The sequence below is a fragment of the Somniosus microcephalus genome, chromosome 6 (assembly GCF_052327205.1).
Source record: "Somniosus microcephalus isolate GS21.2 chromosome 6, FLI_Smic_1.0, whole genome shotgun sequence".
Lineage (NCBI taxonomy): Eukaryota > Metazoa > Chordata > Chondrichthyes > Squaliformes > Somniosidae > Somniosus > Somniosus microcephalus.
In genome coordinates this window covers 174312120-174324321 of record NC_140992.1, presented here as the reverse complement: position 1 = coordinate 174324321, position 12202 = coordinate 174312120, and the positions used below count along the sequence as shown (strand labels likewise).

Sequence of the window (12202 nt, the reverse complement as noted above, 5' to 3'; positions counted from 1 at the left end):
CCCCCCCCCCCCGCCCCCCCGGGTAATCAGGGAAATTAGTGAAACTGAGAAACTTGGGCTTTTCTGCAGTAATATCACAGTCAAGTACCCCATTAAAAGTTAGATCTTGTTGAATTAGATGTAACTGGGAATTTAACAGCGTGTTGACTGCTAAACAAACTTTATGGGCCTGAAAAACGAATTTTGAGTTTGTGGAGTGTCAAATTTCTCATATTTTAATAAAAATTTTAATTTTTTAAGAGACTTTAAAAAAACAATATATCTTTTTTTTAGAAGTTTGTTCATATTTATTTCAGGTTTACCTTTTCCCCATGTGAGGACCCTGATCTTTGTTTTGCTCTCTAACATTTGCAAAAAGTCAGAATAGAAGCACTTCATCACTTCCTGGTTTCATGTCTGAGAATTCTACATTGTGATTGGCTGGTTAGACTGCTTGTTGACCTCACAGCAGTTCGCACTATAGAATTCCCACTACACTAATCTCAACTGAACGTTGAAAAAGCCAAACTTCTCGCCACAGAGATTGCGAGATCTTTGTGGGAAGTTTTCTTCAGGGCCAGCAGCAAACGCCATTGCTTCGCCGCTGCCCGCAAATTACGGCCCAATGAGCCTTGCCTAGGCTACTCAACTGTAAGCAATTAGATCGTCTGTTGTTCTGCATACCATTGCAAAAATAAAGAACACACATACACCAGTCTGCTGTGGGTGGGCTCCTTAACGTAAAAACACAAACTCTTCCCAACCAGGGGCAGAGGTTAGACACTCGCAGCCTGCTGCTGTCCAACTCCCTTCTGTCGTCTGAGCCCAGATTTTAAAAACACACTTCCCCCATACCCGCCGAGATCAAAAGAGTTTGAGTACCAAGGCGCTAGATACTTTCCTGATTTAACCAGCTGTTGCTAATGAATTGGCTTATCGTTTGGGATCTGTGTAAGACAGCTGCCCATCCTGCATTTAAATCTGCTCTCCTTTACCTGTGGATAGCTAACCCAGCTTAGAAACATAGAAGATAGGAGCAGGAGTAGGCCATTCGGCCCCTCGAGCCTGCTCCGCCATTCAGTGAGATCATGGCTAATCATCCAAATTCAGTACCCTGTCCCTGCTTTCTCCCCATATCCCTTGATCCCTTTATATCTAACTCCTTCTTGAATATATTTAATGAATTGGCCTCAAATGTCTTCTATAGTAGAGAATTCCACAGGTTCACCACTCTCTGGGTGAAGAAATTCCTCCTCATCTCAGTCCTAAATGGCTTACCCCTTATCCTTAGACTGTGACCCCTGGTTCTGGACTCCTCAGCCATCGGGAACAGCCTTCCTGCATCTAGTCTGTCCAGTCCTGTTAGAATTTTATAAGTTTCAATGAGATCCCCTCTCATTCTTCTAAACTCTAGCGAATATAAGCCTAATCGACCCAATCTCTCTCCATACGTCATTCCTGCCATCCCAGGTATCAGTGGTGAATCTTCGCTGCACTCCCTCCATGGCAAGAACATCCTTCCTCAGATAAGGCGACCAAAACTGCACACAATACTCAAGGTGTGGTCTCACCAAGGCCCTGTACAACTGCAGCAAGACATCCTTGCTCTTGTACTCTAATGCTCTCGCTATGAAGGCCAGCATACCATTTGCCGCCTTAACCGCCTGTTGCACCTGCATGCTTACTTTCAGCGACTGGTGTACAAGGACACCCAGGTCTTGTTGCACTTCCCCTTTTCCCAATCTATTGCTGTTTAAATAATCTGCCTTCCTGTTTTTGCCACCAAAGTGGATAACCTCACATTTATCCACATTATACTGCATCTGTCATGCATCTGCCCAACCTGTCCAAATCGTACTGGAGTTTCTCTGCATCCTCCTCACAGCACACAAGCCCACCCAGCTTTGTGTTGTCTGCAAACTTGGAGACATTACATCTAGTTCCCTCGTCTAGATCATTAATATAGTATATTGTGAATAACTGGGGTCCTAGCACCGATCCCTGCGGAACCCCACTAGTCAGTGCCTTCCACTCGGAAAAAGACCCGTTTATTCCAACTCTGCTTCCTGTCTGCCAACCAGTTTTCTATCCAAGACAGTACCTTGCCCCTAATGCCATGTGCTTTAACTTTGCGCGCTTGACTCTTATGTGGGACCTTTTATCGAAAGCCTTCTGAAAGTCCAAATACACTGCTTCTCCCTTCTCTATTCTACCAGTTACATCCTCAAAAAATTCCAGTAGATTAGTCAAGCACGATTTACCTTTTGTAAATCCATGTTGATTTTGTCTGATCCTGTCACTGTTTTCCAAGTGCTCTGCTATTACATCTTTTATAATGGACTCTAGCATTTTCCCCACTACCTATGTCAGGCTTACCGGTCTAATTCCCTGTTTTTTCTCTACCACCTTTTTAAAATAGTGGGGTTACATTAGCTACCCTCCAATCCATGAGAACTATTCCAGAGTCTATAGAATTTTGGAAGCTGGGGAAATGTCACCCTTTCAGGCAAGCTTCTGCCCAAAACACGCGTTAAAATTGCTTGTGTCCAAATCCTTTGTTGTGGGGAAAGTGGCTGAGGAATTCCGATGCGTGACAGTTGCTGCACGCCATATTCTGAGGAACCACAGTGTACTTGCAAATTTCAGCCAGTGGTGGTTTCAGGTTGGCTGCTTGCTTGCATGCATATAAGTGACCTGATTGACCACCTGTGCCTTTTTTCATGTGGGAAATTGTATCATATAGAGTTGGAGATGTAGATAAATCAGGCTACTATAGTTCACATGAAAACCCCATCAACCCAGGTGCATTTTAATGTCATTGGGTGAATAAGTGGGGACTGTTCTACTCAGTGCTATTGTAATTGACCATATGTACAAATGTACGTGCATTTCAACAGACCTTAGTGACAAGGTTGCATTACACAGTTATAGCGGGCGCATTCGTATGGACGCTATTTTCCTGCTAGGAGATGGCTGGTAGAATGCTATAATGAATGCTTTCCAAAATTGTTTTTAGTGCCTAAATAATACATCAGCTAATTGTCCTATAACTTCTGACAGACTTTATGGCAGGTGAGTGTTACTACACAAAGTGTAGGTGAGTGTTACTACACCGCACTTCAATCATTTACAGATGGGCATAGATTAATACATGACAATTTATGTCTGGACATTTTCTTTACAATGGATTAGAGAGAACATTTATCACCTTCCTGTCTTCATAACCATCATCTGTCATTGCCTATAATTCTTATAGAAGCAGCAGTTAAGCAACATGGATTGACTAACAACAACAGCAACTTGTAATTGAATAGCACCTTTAGTATAGTAAAATGTCCCATGGTGCTTTACAGAAGCATTACCAAACAAAATTTGACATCGAGCCACCTGAGATATATGGGCAGATGAAGGTAGGTTTTAAGGAGCATCTTAAAGGAGAAGAGAGTGGTGGAGAGGTTAAGGGACGGAATTCCAGAGCTTAGGACCTCGGCAGCTTGAAGGCATGGCTGGCAATGGGGGATGCGCAGAGGTCAGAATTGGAGGAACGCTGTTATCTTGGAGGGTTGAGGAGGTTGGAGGTAAGGAGGGGTGAGGCTGTGGAGGGATCTGAAAACAAGGATGAGAATTTTAAAATCAAGGCATTGCTTAACTAGAAGCCAATATAGGTCAGTGAGCACAGGGGTGATGGGTGGGTGGGACTTGATGCGAGTTAGGACACGGCCAGCAGCGTTTTGGATGAGCTTACGATTATGGAGGGTGGAAGATGGGAGGCCGGCCAGGAGTGCATTGAAATAGTCAAGTCTGGAGGTAACAAAGATGGATGAGAGTTTCAGCAGCAGATGAGCTGAGGTGCGGGGGGGCGGGTGATATTCTGGACATGGAAATAGATGGTCTTAATGATGGCGCGGATATGTGGTCGGAAGCTTATCGCGGGGTCAAATATGACAGCAAGGCTGCGAACAGTTCGGTTCAGCCTTGGGCAGTTGCCAGGGAGAGGGATGGAGTTGGTGGCTAGGGAATGGCGTTAATGGAGGGGACAAAGAGGAGTACAAGCACTATTTATTAAAAATTACCTTTGACCGTTGCAGGTGAGGTTGCCTCCAAACACGAGTGATGATGTTGACGAGGATCCTACGGGGAACAAAGCATTATGGGATAGAGGTCTGCTTAATGGAGCTTCCCAGAAGGTAAGGCATTGTTTTTAAAAATAGAGGCAATTACATCAAATGGTTTCTGGGCATAGGCCAGATAGCACAACATTGGCAATGTTGCTCAGTAAATTATTGTGGGAAAATGTCGCAGTGGCGCACTCGGTGAGGGCTGAGCAGAGGGTGTTCCATTCCCTACAAGTAAATCCCCTTGCTGTGATGAGCACAAAAATTCAGGGGTTGGGGAGAAGTTAGTTCTTGTTTCTGTGGCCATGCTAATATGATGAAGGGACTTGCTATTTAGCCACATTTTGCACTGTCAGATACTTGAGGCTGCCAGCCACATGCGATAAATTTGGCAATAAGTATCTGCATGTTTTCATATTTACACAGTGATGTGGTTACTCAACAACCTTAGTCATGGGGCACAAACCCAACCAGTGTCCTGCATCAGGGCCACTCTGCACCATGTAGTGATGGGACGTGGGCCTGTGTCAAATAGAGGCTTGGGCACACTCCCACAGCAAGAGAAGGGGAAAAGGACCAATATGCCTATTGTAACGGGGTCTCTGCCCCGCTGCATGGTAGCTAGGATAACCCTGCCTTCTAATAGTTCTTGCTGAAACGGAAAAAACTGAGGAGGAATGGCACTGCTTCACAGCCTGGGTCAACATCCCGAGGTTAGGCAAGCTGTAAGTGGAGATGCACGTCGCAGCAGGTGTGCTGAGAACCACTGGTAAAGTGGAGGCGGGCTACAAATGGATCATATATTGTATACCAGTGCAGTCATAAATTATTCGGCTGATGTATGCATTGCAGCAGTGAAAATAATGGTTGGAACCACATACTTAAATCAAACCCCCAAGTCTGTTTGCAAGTGCAACTTACATTTCTGATTTTACTGTGTCTTTGGTTTTCCTCTCCTTGCCCTGTCGCAGCTCTCCATCTAGGAGAAGGATGGGTCTGTCGTGTTGTTGTTGGCTTGTGTGTTATATTGGAACCACGAAGACAAATCACTTAAGCCAATGCATTTCAGTATTGTACCAATCTGCTTTTTGCATAATGTTAATTCATCACCTCAAATTACTCCTGCCACTACCAGTGAAAGGCCTGTAACCATTGGGCTTCACCTTAGGATTTATAGATTCTACATGACCCATATTCAGAAGGACTATCTACATTTGTGCTGCTAGGTGTTTTTAATACTTTCTAAGTGTGATCCACCAATGCATTTCATGGTACTCTTAGATAGATAGCCTGCTCTGTGGGTATTTGATCATGTTTCTCTTACTGGCTGCCTGAAGAAAATCAGGCAACTCACCACTTTTTTTTATTCAGTGCTTCTAAGAAACTGGGAGCTGCCCATGTGGAGAATCTTAGACACAAGTGTTTGGGCTGGCCTCGGTGAGAGGTTGGTTACTTGCAAGTCTTCCAACGTGAGGTTGGGTCAGCAGGGCCCAAGTAAGAGGTGAAAGCCCTTGTGTAATTGCGATTGTGTGTTCTTTGTTCAGGCTGAGATCATTGTTAATTATCATGTGGGAGAATCGGTACTTTCGCTGCAGAAGACCACGTTAATTCCTGGTGGTTCGGAATCGCTTGTGTACACAACACTGTCTGGAGGAATTGGGATCCTGGTTCCATTCACATCACACGAGGTAGGGGGTCAGATAGTTTTAATCAGCTTCCTTTTGGGTTTGGTTGCTGAGATGCTTGCTTGGTGTTGTGATCATGGATTTTTTTCTAACTCCTTTCTTGAAGATGAAGGCTCTTGAAGATGAAGGCTCTTGCCAGGTTACAGTTCCATGCACAAGTGGCATTTTTCACCTGTGAGCCTAAATAAATATCAGCAAGTGACTTGGCCATGCTTGGCATCACCTTGTAGCAGGATTTGCTGGATGGCGATCAGAAGCGGTGACCCTGGCTGGCTGGCTTTTATTTTTCTCTCTTTCCACCCCCACCCCACCCAACCTAAGGGATGCTGTGGCCAGTGGTCGTAGCACTCAGCTGCTGTTCTGGGTGAGAAATCAAACCTGGTACATTCCTGGTCTGTACAGCTCAGTTCCCCATTCCTGTTGCTAAATAAACCACCAAAGAATGCTCGGTATTTCCGTGTATAATCACCAAGAAAATGTACTTTTCAAATTATTGATTTGTTTAGATGCATCCAATCCCCAGGTTTGATTTCAGTCTGTCTTGAGGTGCTGATTTTGGCTGAGTGAGCTCATCCATTTGAAGGTTGCAGCTCTATGTTGGCAGCCTGAGTAACAAACAGTGGGTTAAAATAAATACTGTCCAATTCAGCATGTTGCTACTAAATCCATTTAGAATGGCTTTCCAAGGACTAAGCCTGAGCACAATCTCGTGCTCTTGCCAGTGGACTTGACTCCTTTCCTGTTGCTTTTTGGTAGCCGTGCATTTTCTTCCACAAATCCCAAGTGATAGTAAAAAGTCACCTTGACTTTAAGGGAAGGGCGTTTGTAATGTAGATCTTCTGCTCAAATTGGCTCATTTAATTCCTTTTGTTTCTAACCGAAGATTAATCTCTTTCTTTTTCCACAGGACCATGATTTCTTCCAGCACCTCGAGATGCACATGAGATCAGAACACCCTCCACTGTGCGGTCGCGACCACCTTAGCTTCCGCTGTTACTACTTCCCTGTGAAGGTAGGTGTCCTTTCAGCTGGTCTCCCTGTTGGTACTCGCTTTAAACATAGAAGATAGGAGCAGGAGTAGGCCATTTGGCCCTTCGAGCCTGCTCCGCCATTCAATGCGATCATGGCTGATCATCCAATTTCAGTACCCGGTCCCTGCTTTCTCCCCATACACCTGGATCCCTTTAGCCTTAAGAAATATATCCAACTCCTCCTTGAATATATTTACTGAATTGGCTTCTACTGCCTTCTGTGGTAGAGAATTCCACAGGTTCACCACTCTCTGGGTGAAGAAATTCCTCCTCATTTCTGTCCTAAATGGCCTACCCCTTATCCTTAGACTGTGACCCCTGGTTCTGGACTCCCTGACCATCGGGAACATCATTCCTGCATCTAGTCTGTCCAGTCCTGTCAGAATTTTATAAGTTTCAATGAGATCCCCTCTCATTCTTCTAAAAGTGTAAGCCCAATTGACCCAATCTCTCCTCATATGTCATTCCTGCCATCCCAGGTATCAGCCTGGTGAATCTTCGCTGAACTCCTTCCATGGCAAGCACATCCTTCCTCAGATAAGGCGACCAAAACTGCACACAATACTCAAGATGTGGTCACACCAAGGCCCTGTACAACTGCAGGACTAAGGACTGAATTACTGCACATTAAAAACAGCACTGCTTCATTCTGCAGGAACTACCCATGTTCACCAATAAAGATGCTAGAAGTTTTAAATTAAGATAATTAGGTGTCTGCTGCATGGCAGTAAAGTGTCAGATCTCTAGATAAGGGAGTTTCCAAGCTTATCTGTTGAGCTGCGTGGGTGCATACTGTGGAGCTATTAAAGAGCAGTTAAAGTTTCATTTGGATAGATTTCTGATGCCAACCGGATTTTCTAATTGTAATATTTATCCACCACTGAGGCAACCGTGCCAATAGCAAACCTGCAAGCCCACACAAAATCCAAACAGGACAAAACAGCGAGCAGAAAATAGAAGCACAAATGAAACTCCGCTGTCAGGGCTTTATTAGCTGAAATGCCAGGCCACATGTTGCCCATGGCCTGTATTTTGAACACACTATTGTAAGCCATGATAGCATGACATAGCAAGTGGTTTGTGATTACAGTCTAGAAGTGCACTTCCATGTATTAAATGCATTATAAAGGGCCTACTGGAAAGTATACCAAAACGAGATGTAGTTCAACAGTACAAAGGCAGCATAGGTCAATTACTCGGTGTATACACATACACTGATAATGAAGGTTGTGTTTGAGGAAATTAACGCAATCCTATATTCCTGGCAGCTGTGTCTCAGTGGGTGGCACACTCGCCTCTGAGTCAGAAGGTTGTGGGTTCAAGTCCCACTCCAGGGACTTGAGCACATAAAGCTAGGCAGATGTTCCAGTGCAGTGCTGAGGGAGCGCTGCACTCTTTTGGATGAGACGTTAAACCGAGGCACCGTCTGCTCTCAGGTGGACGTAAGATGCCATGGCACTATTTTGAAGAGGAGATGGGGAGTTATCCCTGGTGTCCTGGCCAATATTTATCCCTCAACCAACATAACAAAAACAGGTTACCTGGTCATTATCACCTTGCTGTTTGTGGGACCTTGCTGTGTGCAAATTGGCTGCCGTGTTTCCCACATTACAACAGTGCCTCCACTTCAAATAGTACTTCATTGGCTGTAAAGCGCTTTGAGGTGTCCGGTGGTCGTGAAAGGTGCTATATAAATGCAAGTTCTTTCTTTATCATCCTGGGACATCCCTAGTGTTAAGAGATTTACACCTAAGAACTTGCACAAAATTTTCACAAGGTCGTAGCCTCCTCATTCTGTTGATCAATTGAGTGTTTCATACGAGTTGTAGCCCCTGTAAAGACAGCTCTCATTTGTGTTAAAAGAATATTGCCTTTAACTATTTTCAAAGTTTTCTATCTTTGTTCTAATCTATATGACTTAGGTGCATACAACTTGGGTAGCGCTTATCAATTCCTTCATATGAATATTGTCTGGCATATAGATGATGAATGAGCAGGCAGTGTGGAATCCAATCACATAGCTAGAAAGATGGAAAATTTACACTTGGGTGGGATGCAAAGTGTATTTGCAAAGGTTTAAAAGTCAGTGTTTCAAATACCCCGAGGAGCCGCACGCACTCCCTTGTGCAGCCTTTGTCCACAGGGCATTGTATAATTGCTGCAAGTGCTGAGATTTCCCAACTGCAGAGTGAAAGAAAACACATCCTTTTCAAATGCAAACAGTTTGTGACAGATTTGTTACTGGTTATAACTAGATAAAAATGAATGGAAAAACAACAGGTATATTGGCACAGATGCAATATAAACAGTGTGTAATGATTACTGTTGGGGATGCCCATGGCTGGTTTTCCTGTGGCATGCAGACTCCCACAATTCACTCAGCTGGAGTTCCCTTCACTGTTTGAAAGGACTGGAACTGTCTCTTGTAAATATAGTTTTGTACATTAAAATGTTTAAGGGTTTTGTTGGGCGGGAGGGGTTTGCTGGTTTAGCTTCTCCCCTTCCCCTCCCCCCACCTTACCCACCCCAATCATATGGGTAAAACTTAATTGACCAGGAGAGAATAGGCACTTTTTATAATGAAGCTCTTGTCCAGTAAAAAAGATGTTTTGTGTCTGGTGATGTCTTCCAAGTATCTACAGTTTTTTTTAGTGTAGTACAGTTTTAAATTGGATCAATGTGAAACAGATGTAGGTAACCTATGGATGTGGAACTAGGCAACTGCTATTGCAGCTCATGGGGCCATACATACCCCAGCAAGGAGCCAACTTGTTTGGAAGGAGGGCTGTGTGGAATTGTTGGGGGGAAAAAGATGTCTGAATTAGGTATTACCATATCACTGTTCCAGTATTCCTAGTGTAGCACTACTGGCTCAAACTGATTAATGCTTGAGGCTTGCATATCTCAGCTCTTGTTTCGTGCTTTATTCCAAGTCCATGGCCTTTGCTTGTTGTACACAAAAATATAAATGTAGAGCGAGCCGGCACAGCTAATGTATGTGTGTTTGCTTCTCTTCTAGAATGTAATCGATGGTGACCTTTGTGAACAGTTTAACTCGATGGATCCCATCAAACAGAAGAGCGTGGCAGAGGAACTGGACAGAACACCAGCTGAGGTGTCCAAAAAACTGGAAGATATCCGAACACGTTACGCGTTCTAGGAGCGCGCATGCAGCCCCGGTAGTCTACGGCGCGTTCACTTTTACTTGTGGCGTTATACAATGCCAGAAGGTACCTGTAGCAGAGAGTGGTCATGCCAGCACTCTCGCCGTTGACTAGCCGAAGTTTCCTTCACTATTTGAAAGGACTGGAACTTTCTCTTGTAAATATAGTTTTGTACATTAAAATGTTTAAAGGTTTTGTTGGGCGGGAGGGGGGTTGCTGGATGTTTTTGCAAGCGCTTTTGAGAGACTGCTGAGTGAATAGCAGCCATTTTTTAAAAACAAAAACTGTTGCTTTTTCAGTTGTGACTACAGCAGAATAAAGTCCCTGTTTTAATAAATCCGGTGTTTGCTTTGTTACGCTTCCAAGCTGCAAATCAATTTCTTACCAAGCAGATCCTTGGTCAGCAGAACTGCTGAACAGGCAAGTGAAATATCAGCCACATGTTGGCACAGCTGGAAGACCCTTGCCGTGCTTCCAGGAGGATTTAATGAGAAGAAAAAGAACTCCAGGATGCTGATATTTTGTCAGTTTCTATTTCATTTGGAAAAAAACTGATCATGTTAAATCATCAAGGCCAAATTCAGTGCTGCTCTCACCTAATGCCCACACAAACTCACTGATTAGCAATCAGAAGAGGCAACCCTGGCTGATTTACACCCCTCTTTTCTAGTCCATTGACTCTTTGGACTAATTGTATCACAAAGACTGCTAACTGAACAGTTAACAGGCACAACCTGTTTTATGATCTTTGCAACTTGTTCTACACTGGGTGAGATGGCATTCAGGTTCACAAAAGGCACCCTCGGAGCTTTACCATACTTGTTAGGCCAGGAACGTGTCACCCATTCGAAGTTATGCTTCTGTGCAATTTTTTTCTGTGCAGTTTTAAATTAGTTGCTTTGAAAAGACCCAATCTGGGAAGTGGTTTGATTTATTTAATAAATCCATTAGGCCACATTCAGCTAATTGGGCTAGTATTTTCCCCATCCTCACTTAGGCTTTACAGTGAGTATTGGCTGGCTAATCGCCCATGGGAGGGAATCACCATTAAGCTCATTAATGTCCACACAAGCACTTTTCCAGCAGGCATGCTCACTTTTTTTGGGCCTCCTCCCTAGCCCAGGATTTCTGAGGCTAGTTATACTGCCTCAACCATTAATTGGGAATCAAACTGGGACTTTCTGGCTTGTATGGCTGAGTACTGCGCCTGATGGTCCCTTTACCTAGAAGACCATTTGGGTTGACTTGGTTTATTCATCAGCTTCTTGAGAGCCACAAGGTAAATTAAGTACTTGATTCACACAGGCAATATATTAAACATTTCAAGAGCCTGTAATACAGCTACTTGTAGTGCTTTCACAAAGCCCTTGATAGTTCAAGATGGTGGGGGGCGTTGCTGCTTGTTCCTAATTATCAGAAATGTTGAACCAGCTTATCTACATTTAGGTGTTGGAACGAATGAGGAAGAATATTAGAATTACCTACCATTGAGCTTCCTCATTCTTTGAATGTAAAGCATTTCTATCCTTATTCTGTTTATGCAAGTTCCTTTGTTGCTTTGGCTGACTCATGCATTTCAAAGAATTAACGTGAAAGCATGCAACAGGAAGATCGCATCCTGACTTGGCTACTGCGTGGTGCCAAATTCTTCAAGGTACAGTCACTTGCCTAGATGTGACTTAACATGCAAATTATGTGTTTTTCTGAGTTGTGCAATCTCATTACTTATGCAGAGACATCCGACAGTTGTATCATTGCCTGTGCAGACAAATTACATGGGATAGAGTTCATAAAGATCTTTTAAACTACCCCGGTACACATTTAAGACTGGCTCCTCTGTCACTAAGAATCTGTAGTTTGGGTATGATCTTGTTGCTCGCCAATCCACAGGGCATAGAAACCTAGAAAAATAGGAGCAGGAGTAGGCCATTTGGCCCTTTGAGCCTGCTCCGCCATTCAATATGATCATGGCTGACCCTCTATCTCAATATCATATTCCTGCTCTCTCCCCATACCCCTTGACGACTTTTGCGTCTAGGAATCTATCGATCGCCTTAAATATATTCAGTGACTTGGCCTCCACAGCCTTCTATGGTAGAGAATTCCACAGGTTCACCACCCTCTGAGTGAAGAAATTTCTCCCCATCTCAGTCCTAAATGTCCTACCCCATATCTTGAGACTGTGACCCCTCGTTCTAGAGCCCCCAGCCAGGGGAAACATCCTCCCT

General features: G+C 44.0%; 1 protein-coding gene across 1 annotated transcript in view; it reads left to right on the top strand.

The window, feature by feature from the left end:
- The window catches only part of sf3b3 (splicing factor 3b, subunit 3), an 83308-nt gene extending 72997 nt beyond the window's left edge, over nt 1–10311 (top strand). Inside the window, exons 24-27 of the mRNA XM_085990956.1 lie at nt 4068–4166; nt 5639–5782; nt 6687–6791; nt 9830–10311. Coding sequence (XP_085847082.1) covers nt 4068–4166; nt 5639–5782; nt 6687–6791; nt 9830–9970 — 489 coding nt within the window. The 3' untranslated portion in view covers nt 9971–10311. The remainder of the gene's footprint in view (nt 1–4067; nt 4167–5638; nt 5783–6686; nt 6792–9829) is intronic.
- The last annotated feature ends 1891 nt before the right edge of the window (nt 10312–12202 follow it).